This window comes from Lepeophtheirus salmonis, chromosome 1 (assembly GCF_016086655.4).
Source record: "Lepeophtheirus salmonis chromosome 1, UVic_Lsal_1.4, whole genome shotgun sequence".
Classification (NCBI taxonomy): Eukaryota; Metazoa; Arthropoda; class Copepoda; order Siphonostomatoida; family Caligidae; genus Lepeophtheirus; species Lepeophtheirus salmonis.
The window spans coordinates 51082016-51095833 of NC_052131.2; the positions used below are offsets into that span (position 1 = coordinate 51082016).

At 33.5% G+C, this 13818-nt stretch overlaps 1 protein-coding gene across 1 annotated transcript; it reads left to right on the forward strand.

The window, feature by feature from the left end:
- Positions 1-11684: 11684 nt before the first annotated feature.
- Positions 11685-13799, forward strand: LOC121131983 (uncharacterized). Its single transcript, XM_040727404.2, has 5 exons — positions 11685-12061; positions 12179-12504; positions 12589-12823; positions 12897-13491; positions 13563-13799. The coding sequence occupies exons 1-5, from the start codon at positions 11885-11887 to the stop codon at positions 13673-13675; spliced, it is 1446 nt and encodes a 481-aa protein (XP_040583338.1). The 5' UTR covers positions 11685-11884; the 3' UTR covers positions 13676-13799.
- Positions 13800-13818: the final 19 nt, after the last annotated feature.

Genomic DNA, 13818 nt, shown 5'->3' on the forward strand with positions numbered 1-13818 from the left:
AAGGGGTGGGCTGAAGGAGCTGAGTCCTCCTCACTCAAATTTAGAAATTTATGCTTTTACAAGAAAATTAAATTTTTTGTAAACAGATGTGAAATTTATAATTTTTTTCAAAAAAAATCTTTTTGAGAATTACTAAGTATATTTTTAAATTTTATTCCAAACAAAAGATTTTTTTTTTGTGAATAAGTGTGGATTTTTAAATTTTTTTTATAAAAAATTTAATATTTCAAATTTTTTCCCTAATAATTTTAATTTTTTAATATTTTTTCTGGAAAATTAAAACAACTAAACCCCCTCCCCTCCAAAAAAAATATATAAATATATATGTGTTCAATAAATATACAATCTTAACCACAAAAATCAAAAAATGGAACAAATCCGAATTTACAATTATACTTCATAGGTTCGTAAAGATATGTTTTAGTTATGTGTTTATGTTTGTCATAAGCATAAACTTTTGTGAAAATGATGGAATTGTAATATATATTAAATCGAAAAAAAAAACCCACTTTTTTTCGAATTACAGTACAGAGAGGAAGAAGTAGGTTGATCTTCACGCCTTCGTCAAAAAAAGTGAGGAACATCTTCTTCCGTCTGACATAATACCGGACCAGACAATGAAACTAGGCGATAACTGGCATCTGGTGATGGTATGCAGCTCCTAAGGGATGTTGTCAATGGTCTTGTCTAAAACACGGTCATTTTGAGTACTATGGATGGCCTCAAAAGTGAACAACTTGGCCTGTGCTGCCTCTGCCCAAGTGGTCCTTCGTTTCCAATGTATGTAATCTGGTAAAAGGGTAGCTATTTGTAACAAAAGTTACTTTTAATTAATTTATATAACAATTTGATCATTTTCTCAAAAGTGTATTTAATGAATTTATATACTAAAAAATATATTCACAAACTTATTTCTCACCCTGTACATACAACTGAATAAGACATTGACATATTTGAGTTAATGACAGGCTTTGCATTCAAAGTTGTACGATGAATTAAAATACCGGGTGGTCCATTGAACTCTGACCAATTACTAATTCAATAATTAATGAAGGTTGATTAATCGAAATAATTGAATATTTCGATATATTAAAGCATATATATCCTGTACACATCTTATAAGGAGATGTGATGCCCTAGAAAGCGTGAGGATAAGTATAAGGGGATTTAGTCGAGATCTGCAATGGAACCAGAAAGACATTTTATTTTTTATTGATAGAATTATTGCCACTGGTCACTGGATGACATTATTCAAATAAAGGGTTAAGAAAGGATCTTATTTTCATTGTAGTGTATTTATATTTAGTTTATGTTTTGGCTTGGAAGTGGTGTTTGTTTTAAGTCTTTTATATAAGTGTTCCCTTTGGGTTTGATTTTATTTCTAAGAATGTGATGATTACATTTTCATATAAAATATACCTCAAATTCTGGGGTATATCCTATACTCACGGATTACTACATCAAATTAGAGTTTCCGTGACCTTGAGGTGGCTGTGTCATTGCATATGCTCCAAGGGTAAGAATAGAAAAAAAAAATATTAAAGCATAAACAATAAATTATATCTTGCTAAAGTTTAAAATTCAAAGTGTACAAAACATGTAGACAAGGTTTTTGCAAAACTTTTTTGACTCAATATGCCCACCTTCATTATCAATCACAGCCTATACACGTCGCATGAAGGCCATGCGACAGTTGATGATAAACTCCTCCAACATTTTTCCCGTGCAACCACTATAGCAGACTTCAGTGAGTCTACATTTGCGTATGAGGTCTTGAGTGCCCCATATAGAAAATTCAAGTGGGTTCAAATCTGGTGAGAAAGGTGGGCATATCTGTTTGGACCAGAATTGAGCCATATTATTTGCTCAGAACTTTTGGTACTTGGTGGAAGTGTGAGAGGGGGTGCTTTCCTGAGTCCACAAGTAGTTACTCTCCAGGTAGTTGGTCTTCAGCCATAGCAAGATGGTGTACATAAGTACCTCATAGTAGGCCTCTTGGCCGATTTTCTGCCCTGCCTTGAAAAATAATGGAGACATCTTCTTTTCATCAGAGGTCACAACGCCGAGGACCATTATTTGGGCCGGATATTTGGTAGGTTAAACCCCTTGGACCTCTTCTTTTGTTTCTCTAAACCAGTGGTCGTTCTGGGGGTTGTCAAATTGATAAGTCGTGAAAATCATCATGTTCGAGAAAATTTTCACAATTGACCCACTTTCTTGATCCATGTGATGATTTTCTTACAACTATTGAGCCTCCTGGCTTTCATGCCCTCTGTCAGAAGGTGTGTGGGGTCTTTGTGAAAGAAACTAATCCCAAGTTGTGCTTTATAGCCCTTCTGATGGTCCTAGGAGCCACAGAAAAGTCATTGGCGAGGCGATTCATCGTCTTAGTGAGATCCTCCCTTATATTCTTCTACAAAATAATTATTGTACTGGAATTATTGCACGCCAGAAGGTCCCAAACGAGATTTTCAATGAGCTCAAAACCTGCCGGCTGGCTGTGTACGTCTTTAAAAGGGGATTTGAAAGCCAAGGAACAGTCACCCGCAAAGTCTGGGAAAGGCCAGAAACGATAGGCATGAGTATGCGTGTCAAAAACCGTCTTGCTAGAATTCGAGGAAGGACGATTCGCGGTATGACCAAAAGGATTCAGGTGAGTGAGATTACGTTCCGAATGATCATTAAATATGACTTGGAAGAAAAATCAAGGGCAAGGAGAAAGTAACATCTCATTACAACAGCCACAATGGAAAAGAGTTTGTCCAGAGTAGGGATGTCCAACCCATGGCACGCAGGCCTTCTTTAGGGTCTTTTAAAGCGTAAGTGCGGCCTCTTACTCATTCTCACTTCAACTAGTATTTTTTTTTTTTTTTTTTTTTAAATTGCCACAATATCATTAAAACGAAAAGAACGTGCATAATACTTACAGACATTGAAAAGTATTACTCGAATTAAGGAATTTTTGAAAAATTATCACTCCGGAAAAAAATGGAGAAAAAATTTAACTTTTTCAAAAAATCCAAAAAACCAAGCCTACCTCCCAAGATATATATATATAATCCTGCAGACACCCCTGAACAGGGTTGCCAGATTGGGCTCTATTTAATAGTTTTCTTTTATGAAGCCATTTTTCCTGAAATTTAATTTTATAGATTCTGTGGCTCATTCAAATATTTCAAGTGGCAATGCGGCACATTATATATCCCTGGTATAGAGCCAAGGTTCTTTTGAATGTGTCCAAAATCATGTAGCCTCTCACCTCCTAAACCCCCAGTTTTAATTCTTCCATCTAGGGATAGGTCAAGGTAGCTTCCTGCCACAAACCTCACGGGTGTATGAGATCTTTAAAGTCCACCATCAAGATAAATGGGCTGAATCGTCAGAACACTACATCCTTAGATGGTGGGGCCGTCATTGAGGCTGAAGGTGGTCATATAGAATGAAAAATTGTGGATTTCAGTTATAATTAATTCACTGAAAATAAACTTCACGAATATTTTTTTTTTAGTTAAGTTTGCAAAACATTTTCAGTGTAACCTTAAATATGACGGGTACATCATTAAATTTTCTACTTATTTTATTTTTAAATTGAAGATTAATTTTCGGAGTAAGGCAACCAACATTTCTCCAAGTTAAACTTGGGAGAAAAAACACGATTTCTTCAGTATAAAAAATAAATTTCACACTTTTTTTGGAGCCTTTTCAATTGTAATTGATAATAATAATTATCAATGAAAGAAATACATCATCTGACAATTAAATATTGTAATTTTTTTAAAGAATCTGCTATACACTAGAAGACGTAGTTCACTTTTCCCATGATTTGTACTTTCATATAATGCAGTCTGTGGTCACCGGTGAGAAGTAATCCAGTGCCTTCTTCACTTCTATTGATGTAATCTATATATTTATCACTCTCTCTTTTAATCTTCTTCCTGTTTGGTCAACATATTGGGCTCCACAGTTGGGTAAGCTTAAATATGACGCATGACATATTTTAGTTATCCTAGAACATGTCATACTCAGTAGCGTCTCCAGGTTTGGTGTGTGTATTTTTGCTCAGGCCTGAATTTCATCCAATGACAATTTTAAAAAAGAAATCCTTTCAAAATATCTATTTCCATATCAAAAATGGGTACTTCATCTCTTCCAGCCCCCTGGATGCCCTTGATACTTTAAATGGGCACCTTCATACTATGTCATTTTAAAAAAGCTGATCACATTGTTGTACAGTGTATGTAAAAATTGTATACTCCTTATCTTTGAATAACAAAACAAGCCTTAAATTGAAAGGAAATGATGACGCAATTAAGGTAATGTTTTATTATCATCATAATATATAATTATTGCCATTGCGTATAAAGTAAACAACCATCTGATACGAGTCACTGAATAGGTCGTAACTACACCGTGATTGTACCTAGGAACCAGAGTGACTAACATTTCAAAGGCGTTTTTATCTAGAACTTAAAATGCATATCATTTTAACAAAAATAAGCAAAGTTTTGACGGATATATTTAACAAATATGAGACCTTTCAACACAGAAGCAAGATAGTCATTGTATCCATATCCAAATATCCAAATGATCGTGTATTTCTATGAAGGAATTTTATTATTGTCCCTTGGGGTGTTCCGCAATTACAGTTAAACTAGAAAAATATTATCCCCACAATAAAGGAATGGAAATTTATATTTGAACTAGTCTGTATATACATAAAATAGGGCTTGTGTCCTTTATGGGTGTCCATACTGTTGAACCTAGGAGGCTGAAAGTTAGTATGGGATCAAGTTAAAATAGGGATACCGATTTTTTTTTTTTTTTTTTTTTTGGGGATGTAATTAACGGTGGGGCTTATTCAATACCCAAAACACAAAAACTGTTTTTGGAGCTGAAGGAAACTAGATAAGGAGTTGAGTTATAAATTAAAAAGTGACTGGCGTCTCAAAAAACAACTATTAGAATAAGAACGTTTTCTAAATTTATTCAAAATCAAAAAGTTAGGGGCAAAAAATTTGATTTCCAATGCAATATTGTATTCGTATTCAAAATAAAGTTTGTAGACATTTGTCTGGAGATTCGTTTGCATATAAATATCACAGATAAAATTTTTTGCTAACAATGAGCCTCCAAGTTTGATTCCTAATGAAAAGGGGTTACTTTATTAATAAAGGGTAGAGTTTCTTCCGAGTAAGAACCCGTTGGTTCTTTGGCCAAATAGAGTAGAAATAACCTTGTGAAGGAGGAGAGCGCCCGATACTTTTTTTTTGGCGTACAAAGGACGACTCCCGAAGGAAACGAGACAAAACTTATTCCCCAACTTGATTGTCTAAGCTCAATTCATCCTCCTCAAGGACCTCCTGGTGAATTTTAGAATGAAATTCTTCTAAAAAATTAGTCTGGAAACTTCCAGTCGTCTCATGCGACAGTGTGCAGCCAAGACATGCAGTCCTTGTGGAGAGGAGTTGACTAGCAGAGTACTTTTTTTTTCTTTATAAATTCTAAAATGACTCTTGGCATGTTCAAAAACCTCCCTTGAAGGACAAATAGCAGAGCTGTCCAAGCAGACCATTCTCTGAAGACTCCAATACATTAATCTTATCACTGGACCTAATTTATCCCTAAAATAATTATATTCTAGCTATATATTTCTTAATACACGAATATATTCTAGTTTCTAGCTGTTGTCTGAATTGGCAGATACCTTCATCTGTAACTCCTCATAAAAGAAGTAATTTATGGGATTCATATCAGGGGAGTTAGAAGTCCAGGCCTGGGGCTCCAAAAATGGTACCTTCTCTTTTTTAAACAAGTTTTGGGACTTACAGGCCTCGTAAGAAGTGGCTGAGACTTGTAGAAACAGGAACTCGACACCATTGGCCTCATCTTTCATCCAAGGTATCCGACAGGAGTTCACAGAGGACATGATGTCTCTCTGCAGACAACAATCTGTCGTTCTGGATTTTGTGAGATCTGTCAACAGTCTATTTTTTCTTATCCGAATAAAAGATAATTCAGTAACCATAGGACTTCAAATCGTTCAGCAATTTTATTCCGTGGGAAGCCCAGGGGCTTCATTTTGTCAATGAGTATATGTCTCTTGTAGAGGTGGTATACCTTCATCCTCAGGTTTATGGCCCTGATGACCCTTACACAGCTTACTTGGCAATTTTGGCAAGAGTGTTAATCGGAGTTCCAGGAGATGACTTCAACGAATGTTTCAGGCCTATAAAGAAAATGGGAATGTGTTTTTTATTGCTCTGAGACTTGATGGTTTTTCTCTTATATGTCCCCTCCTTCTTCCAGCTGTTGTAGAAGTATCAGCCTGTGGTATTTGGATGTCTGAGCATCTTCTTGATATATGCTGGTCTGTGTCCCACGCAAGCAAATTCGATGATGGTGTTCCTCCGGGTATCCTACAGCGTAAATACTTGTTTGAATTAAAAGTTAATCAACTAATTTTAAGATATCGCTCAACCTCTCACTTTAAAATTGAGTTAAATGTTTTCCTTATCGTTCAGGATAAGTAGTTGAAGATGGGCCGGATTTACCTGAATGACCCTCCAATTCCATAATTGTGAAGAATTTACTCACTAAAAACTGATTTTGGGCATTTTTTTAAATTATCTTTGAATGAAAGGTTGGGAGATACAATATAGGTAACACTTAAATGTACAATATATTTCGTTGTCATCTGTCACTGTTTCTAAACATTGATTGGTGTAATTAAATTAACTTATTTGAAGCTATTAACAACAATTATTGATTACTCATTCCATGATTGGGAAGAATTGGTTGACTACAAACAGGGGCGTCCGCAGGGGATAAGTTGGAGGGCTGTAGCCCTTACCAAAATTATGGAATTTTTGTTTTTTACTAGGAATATTTTTCCTCATTTGGCCAAGCTATAATTTTAGTGAATAGCTATGAATTTTTGAATTTTTTTCCAAAAATGTAATATTTTAAATTTTTTTCTAAAAAAAATTAGTTTTATGTGAATTAATGTAGCTTTTTTAATTTTTTAAGTTAATGTAGCTTTTTTAATTTTTTCTTTAAAAAATTTAATATTTGAAGTTTCATTTCTGAAATATTTTGGAAAAAAATGGAATTTTTTCTAAATAACTATGGATTTTTCTAAATTTTTTCCCAAAAATGTAATATCTGGAGTTTAATTTTGGAAAAATTTTCAAAAAAATTTTAATTTTTGTAAATATTTTTGGATTTTTGAAAACAAATTAATTTGTTGTGAATTGCTGTAGCTTTTTGAATTTTTATTCAAAAAATTTATATCTGAAAATTTCATTTTTGAAAAATGTAATATTTTCTGAATAGTTATGGCTTTTTCAAATTTTTTTACAAAAAATTTAATATTTTGTGAACAGCTATGGATTTTCAATTTTTTCCCAAGGAATTCAATATTTAAAATTTTTTTCTAAAAAAAAATTAAAAAGATAGATAATACTACGGACGCTTTGACAAACTGATTTTCGGCCTTTTTTTATTTTCGGAGTAAAGGTTAAAGTTAACGACGATAGATAAAGTTTATTTGATAAGGAAAACGGTGAAAATTTCTTCCAGGAATTATGTTTATCATTATGTTTAAAAGAGGAGGAAACAAATGACGTAATCGCATGTCTTTTTTATATGTTTTAATGTAAGAATTCCTAATTTACAGAATATAAGCAGATAACATGTAATATAAAACTCATTGTACCTATATGGAGCACTGATTGCTAATAGCCATGTTACATATAATTTACTTTTTTGAATACCTATTTCTACGCTTAATGAAAAGCTGAAAAAATTAATTCAACGATTACATAATAAGCCTGCACAATGCAATTAGATGATTTCATAAATCGATCTACTTTTTGCAATTTATTTGTGCATCTGAGATTTGATTTAATTTGCTCAATCAATCATCAGGGCTGTAATCACAGGTCTGAGCATCACTAACCATTTTTTTAAAAGTAGTATTTATAGTGAATGGTGGAACATCCCTGTTCTTCCAACAAGGTCCTTCTAATAATCAATAACAAAATCGTGATTACTGCACTGATCATATGCATAATTCAAAAATTTGAAAAATCTATAGTTGTTTACAAAAAATTAATTTTTTTTGAAAAATATTTCAAATATTAAATTTTTTCAAAAAAAAATCAAAATCCACAGCTGTAAACAATACTTTTTTGGAAAATGAAATTTTATAAATAATTTTTCTTTAAAAAAAAGTTCAAAAATCAGCAGCAATTTACAAAAGAATTTTGTCTAAAAAAATGAAGATTTTTTTTTTAAAGTACAATAAATAATTAAATAAAATACCTGAAGGAATGGCATTATAACAATATAAATAAACTTTTTCGTTGAAAATGAGACCTCCAAAGGTAGAACAATTCTTCCGTTTTTTTATTTATATAAAAATTCTATAAAAGTATAAAGTGTTCAATTAACATTTTTTGGAAGCAAAAATTTATGCGAAATTAATATACAAAAAATATTGAAAAAGTGGACAATAAAAAGAAATAGTAATAACTTATTTCCCCTTTTCGATGATGCGCTCGATAAAATATTCAAATATGTTATTTTTGAACACGTTTGGTGACGTTTGTTGTTTCAGAGGGTATGAACCTCACTATGTCAGAGGCGAGGCCCATTAATTTTTTAGATATACTCTCGGTATTTTGATACTAAAAGCAACGTATCTTATTGTGGCATCTATTAAAATACATCTAAAATTTTTACTCTGATCGGCTCTCTCAAAGTGATTTTTTTTGGCAGTATATGCCTTGCAATTTTAAATTCCATAGTACAATGCCTTGGTTTTTCGAGCAAATTCCATCGTACAGATAATCCAAAAAGAATAATGGCCAATAGATAGCTGAACTTTGTATTTATGAGACCCTCCATATTAAGAGATACGAATAGGTTAAATATTTCCAGACGGGGGCACTCAGCGAATGTATGGATGACCGACTTATACATTTTCTGACAATCTTTACACGGTTCATAAAAGGAAATACATCCTGTCGAGATTCAAGTAACTTTCAGCCCTAAAATTACGACCGTCCAAGATTCTATGTGGATCTTAGTATTCGTTTGATCCAGATCTGTGGGAGTTGTGGTAGTCTTATATATTCTTTGGTCACCTTAATTGGTTCGTCTAATGTAATTTCGTCAGTGGATGATGTCCACTGTGGAACTCGAGTCATACACTGGAGAACCTCTTCACAGAATTCTCCCAGCTATAGGCAATGATTACTGAAAAAATATGAAAAAAATTACAATTGTTTGATTTTTCAAAGTTTTGTAAAAAACAAAAAAACTTCAATAAAGGCCTCCAAAACATTTATATTTGAAGAATTTGTTCCTGTCATTTTTTGTCAGCATCTTGATTTTTGTTTTTTTTCAAAAAATGATTATATTTTTAAATAACTCGTTAAAAAAAAACTCTGGCAAAAAGAAAATGTTTGCAACAAAACTAGGGCACAGCTCTTCCAGCCCACGCCCTACGGATGCCCATGTTTTTTTTTATGATGAGCTGAGATATATCTCAAATAAGAAAACTGAAAAAAGTTTTGACGTCTTAAGAAAGAGTTTCAGTTGTTCCATTTAATTTGAAAACTGGATCCCCCATTTTGGATTTGATACGATGTTATATAAAACAAAAACATAGAGTTTATTTGTTGTCAGCTGTCGATGTTTCAATAAAAAAATGTTTTTGGAAGTTCAAATGTGTCCAATCATGCATTTTTATCAATGTGTCCATTCAATTTGGGAACAATTCACAACATTTTTCAAAACTTCATTTTTGTAATTCAAACTTTCCTAAGGCAAATTTTAAATGAGCTCTTTCAAATTTAATAAACTTATCAGAATGCACTTCCCAAAATACAATTTTTCCGATGGGCTATAAACCAACGGAAAAATTTAGTTTTGTCCAATTTGTTTCATCTCAGTTTTGAGCTTTTTTATCAAAATTATTTTATCAAAACACTTATAATATATATGACTCAAGCAAATTCACATGGCGTTTTTTATATATTTTTAATGGATATTTTAATATATACATAACTAACAAATTAATAGTTAAATATCATTTATAGAAAATAATAATTTACATGAATCAGTTGCTTAAATATTATTTTCCAAAAGAAAAACTTCTCCGATTCCATAATCCCTCATATTTAATCATTTAATTTGTTGAATTATATGCTTTGTTATACTCTATGACGTCAAAATTCGTTAAGAGTCGATACGCATCAAATGGAAAATTAAATAGCCTTATTAAATGATGGACAACCTGTATTTATATTAACGACTTGAACAATAGTTGCATTTATTTAGATTTCCTTTTTCTTTTCTTTTCGGATGATTGTCTAAAAGTGACAGTCGATATCCATATGTTATACAATAGTTCAACTTTATTAAATTAAAATATTAATTTGGAAGAAGTTTTTTTTTACAGCTCCTGATAATCTATGTTTTATAGACCATAAGCTAATTGAAAAGTCAACTATCAAGGCTTTATTTTGATCTATTATTATTATGTACACTGCGTTTAAAAGATTGGCACTACTGACACGTATCGAGGTTATGATTAGTTAGTAGCATCTTTGGAAAAGACAAAACTTTCAGCAAGATCGGTATATTTCTTACTGCTTGATATTCATTTGAATCGTGGAACTGGCCCATTTTTTGCACCTGAAAAAAAAAAAAACGCTTTCTCACCATTTTTTTTTTTTTTTTTTTGCCCATAACTTTTTTGATTGTGAATAAATTTAGAAAACGTCCTGATTCATATTGTTGTTTTTTGAAATGCCAGTCACTTTTTGATCTATTACTCACCCCCTTATGTGGTCTTCTTAAGCTCCAAAAACAACTTTTGTGTTTTGGGTATATAATAAATCTCCTTAATGAGCCCCCTCCCAGAAAATGGGCACCCCCGTCTTAGCCTGACCATGCTCAAAAGAGGCACCCATGCAAAATTTTAACCTCCTAGGAGGAGCCACACAGACACAAACACTTTTTTTTAGTTATACAGAGAATGGAAGTGTATAATTTATTTCATACTTTTAGTTAAAAACTTTGTATTGTAATAATACAAACTTGAAATTAAAAAGGTTGCTGATTAAATATTTAAAGTTCCGATTATATAAATTTTACAGTAGACCGCATTAAAAATCAATTAAATACCTGATTAAAATGAAATTTACCATAATTTTACAAGTATGTTTTCCGGCATACATTATTTCAAATAATTACTGTCTACTGATGAATAAAATGTTTTTACTCTTAACTATATTTCAAAACAAAATAAAAAAAACAAAGGAAAAATAGTTAGAAGTGGTCTAACAAAAATCAATTCTCCCATTATACAGATTTTATTAGTAAAAAAGTATAACGCGGATTTCATATAACCCGGATATTTCTTGTTACCTTAAACCCCAATAGCCCTTAAAACCAGCCCTAGTTCCGCTGATTAAATCCATCTTACTTATTCCTCTCTAAAGTTTTACCCATCTTTATCTTTTTTTTAATTATATCTAACTGCAGAATGGTTATTCTTACATACTATGACAAAAGAAAATGTGGGCAATAAATTATAACTGTTTTTCTTTAGGAGTTACGATAGCAATAAATTTAAATTAAGGCAATTTACCTAGTATGAAAGTAGTTGAATTCTCATAATAGTGTTTTTTATCTAGCTCCATGCCTCGATTCTATAATTAATAACTATAATCGTCATAATATTTAAATGAATTTCCATAGGTTGAAGAAAAGGACAGAAGAGGGCGCCTTATATGACGTCATCACAATAAATGAAGTGCCAAGGAAGCTGTAGCTCAAGCTCAGCTAGATAAGTTGGAAAGGAATCGGAGCAACCATGGGGAAGCGACCCACGAATAAAACGAAATCCGGGAAGTTTATGAATCCCACGGATCAGGCCCGTAAAGAAGCAAGAAAAAAGGAGCTAAAGAAGAATAAAAAGCAGCGACTACTTGTGCGAACGGCGGTGTTAAAAGGGAAAAATCCGAGGGATTTGATTTCAGAGCTTGAAAAAGTAAGATGTTGTTTATATTCTTTTCACGTCATGTGTCACGTGACTTATGTTCTAACTCCTCTGTTAATTTATTTTGAAATGACGAATGATTGAAACTGTGGTTTATCCGTTGTATAGATTGACGATATGGAGTTTGATGTGAACAATCCTCCAACGCTGAATGAGAAAGTGTTACGAGAAAAGCGAGCCAAGTTGATAGGTACGTGGAATCGAGTGATTCGACTCTATGAGAAGGAAGATCACGAGCAGTACTTGGAGCTGAAGCGTCTTTGGAACGCGTACTCTGCACGGAAGAACTCCATTGCCTCGCATTTCGAATCTGTCAAAAATGCACAAAATGTTAGTTTGGATGACATTCCTTTACCGGCGGCGGATCGGTCAAGAACCGAGGAAATTCCATTACCCCCCAAAGCATCCATTCTTAAGAAACCTTTATCTGTGTTGTAAGGCTCTTTCCACTCTTCTCAATAGAGATATTAATGATATTAGGCATCTTTTGGAGTTTCATTCTTTCTTTGTTTTTGCAGAGATACATTTAAACCTTCAGTTTGTCCCGGAGTTCCTTCGATACCCCCTCCTTCACTCTCCGACTATGCAGTCTATGATAAAGAAGATGATTTCTCCTCCAGGACAAGAAAAATCCGGTTTAATGACGATGGTAGAGACAATGGGGAAGATGTGCCGGCTCCTGGAGAAGAGCCTAGTAGTGAATTACATCGGAAAATGATGCCAGGGCAGGATGTTGACGCTTACATGAAAGAGGTATTCATTATTTGAGTTTTTTTCTCCGAATGGCCGAAAGTAACAATCCATGTATTTATACTTTATTTATTAGATGGAAGAGGTTCATCGACAAACACAAGATCCCAAATTACGAGGAGTAGATGATCAACCCAAGCCCCCAGGTCTTTCAGAATCTACTGGATCATCCGGAGTAGTTCCTCCTGGTCCACCACCTGGACCTCCTCCCTCCTTGCGATTACCTCCAGGACCCCCACCTCGACCTCCTATGTTTGTTAGACCTGGAGCACCTCCTCTTCGTCCAGGTGTCCCTCCTCCGGGTGTACGGCTCCCTCCGGGTCCACCTCCTGGTCGTCCCCCAGTACCTCCAGGTCCTCCTCCTGGTAGACCTCCTATGGGTGCTCCAGGAGCAAGACCTCCAAGGATGATGCCACCAGGTATACAACCACCTCGTCCACCACCCGGTAGACCACGATTACAAAACGTTCTTAGTGCTGGACCTCAACTTAATACTGGAGGATCTGGAAGCGGTGCTGTTAGTAGTACTAATAGTAATTCAATCCATACGGGTGGTGTGATTGAGGCCAAACCTCAAATGAGGAATCTAAGATCCGATATTACTCGCTTTATTCCTACTAATCTCAGAGTTAAAAGAGATGATCCCAAGAATCCTCATAGAAAACAATCTGGTAAGTACATTACTAACATGAGCTCCCTCATTTATCATCTGAATAATTAATTAACTCCTTTTGTTTTTTAGATCCCTTAACCAGAGATATTTTTGCAAAACATTCAAAGCCTCTACCACCACAAAAGAGTAAAGACGATGCCTATGCTCAATTCATGTCTGAAATGGATCAACTCATGAAGTAGCAACGAAGTCATTTATACATTATTAGGAAACCTTCTGGTTCTTGTTATTTAATTATTATTATTATCTAATGAAATATTTTTCATGAAAGGACAAAATCATAAATATATCACTAATGTAAATAGATCTTTATGATATTAGTTCT

What these genes read in the sequence shown, in the direction of transcription:
- LOC121131983 (XM_040727404.2), top strand. Translation starts at nt 11,885, where the DNA reads ATGGGGAAGCGACCCACGAATAAAACGAAATCCGGGAAGTTTATGAAT. An exon ending in TGATTTCAGAGCTTGAAAAA is followed by an intron (nt 12,062 to 12,178) that starts GTAAGATGTTGT and finishes TCCGTTGTATAG; the next exon opens with ATTGACGATATGGAGTTTGA. An exon ending in AAGAAACCTTTATCTGTGTT is followed by an intron (nt 12,505 to 12,588) that starts GTAAGGCTCTTT and finishes TTGTTTTTGCAG; the next exon opens with AGATACATTTAAACCTTCAG.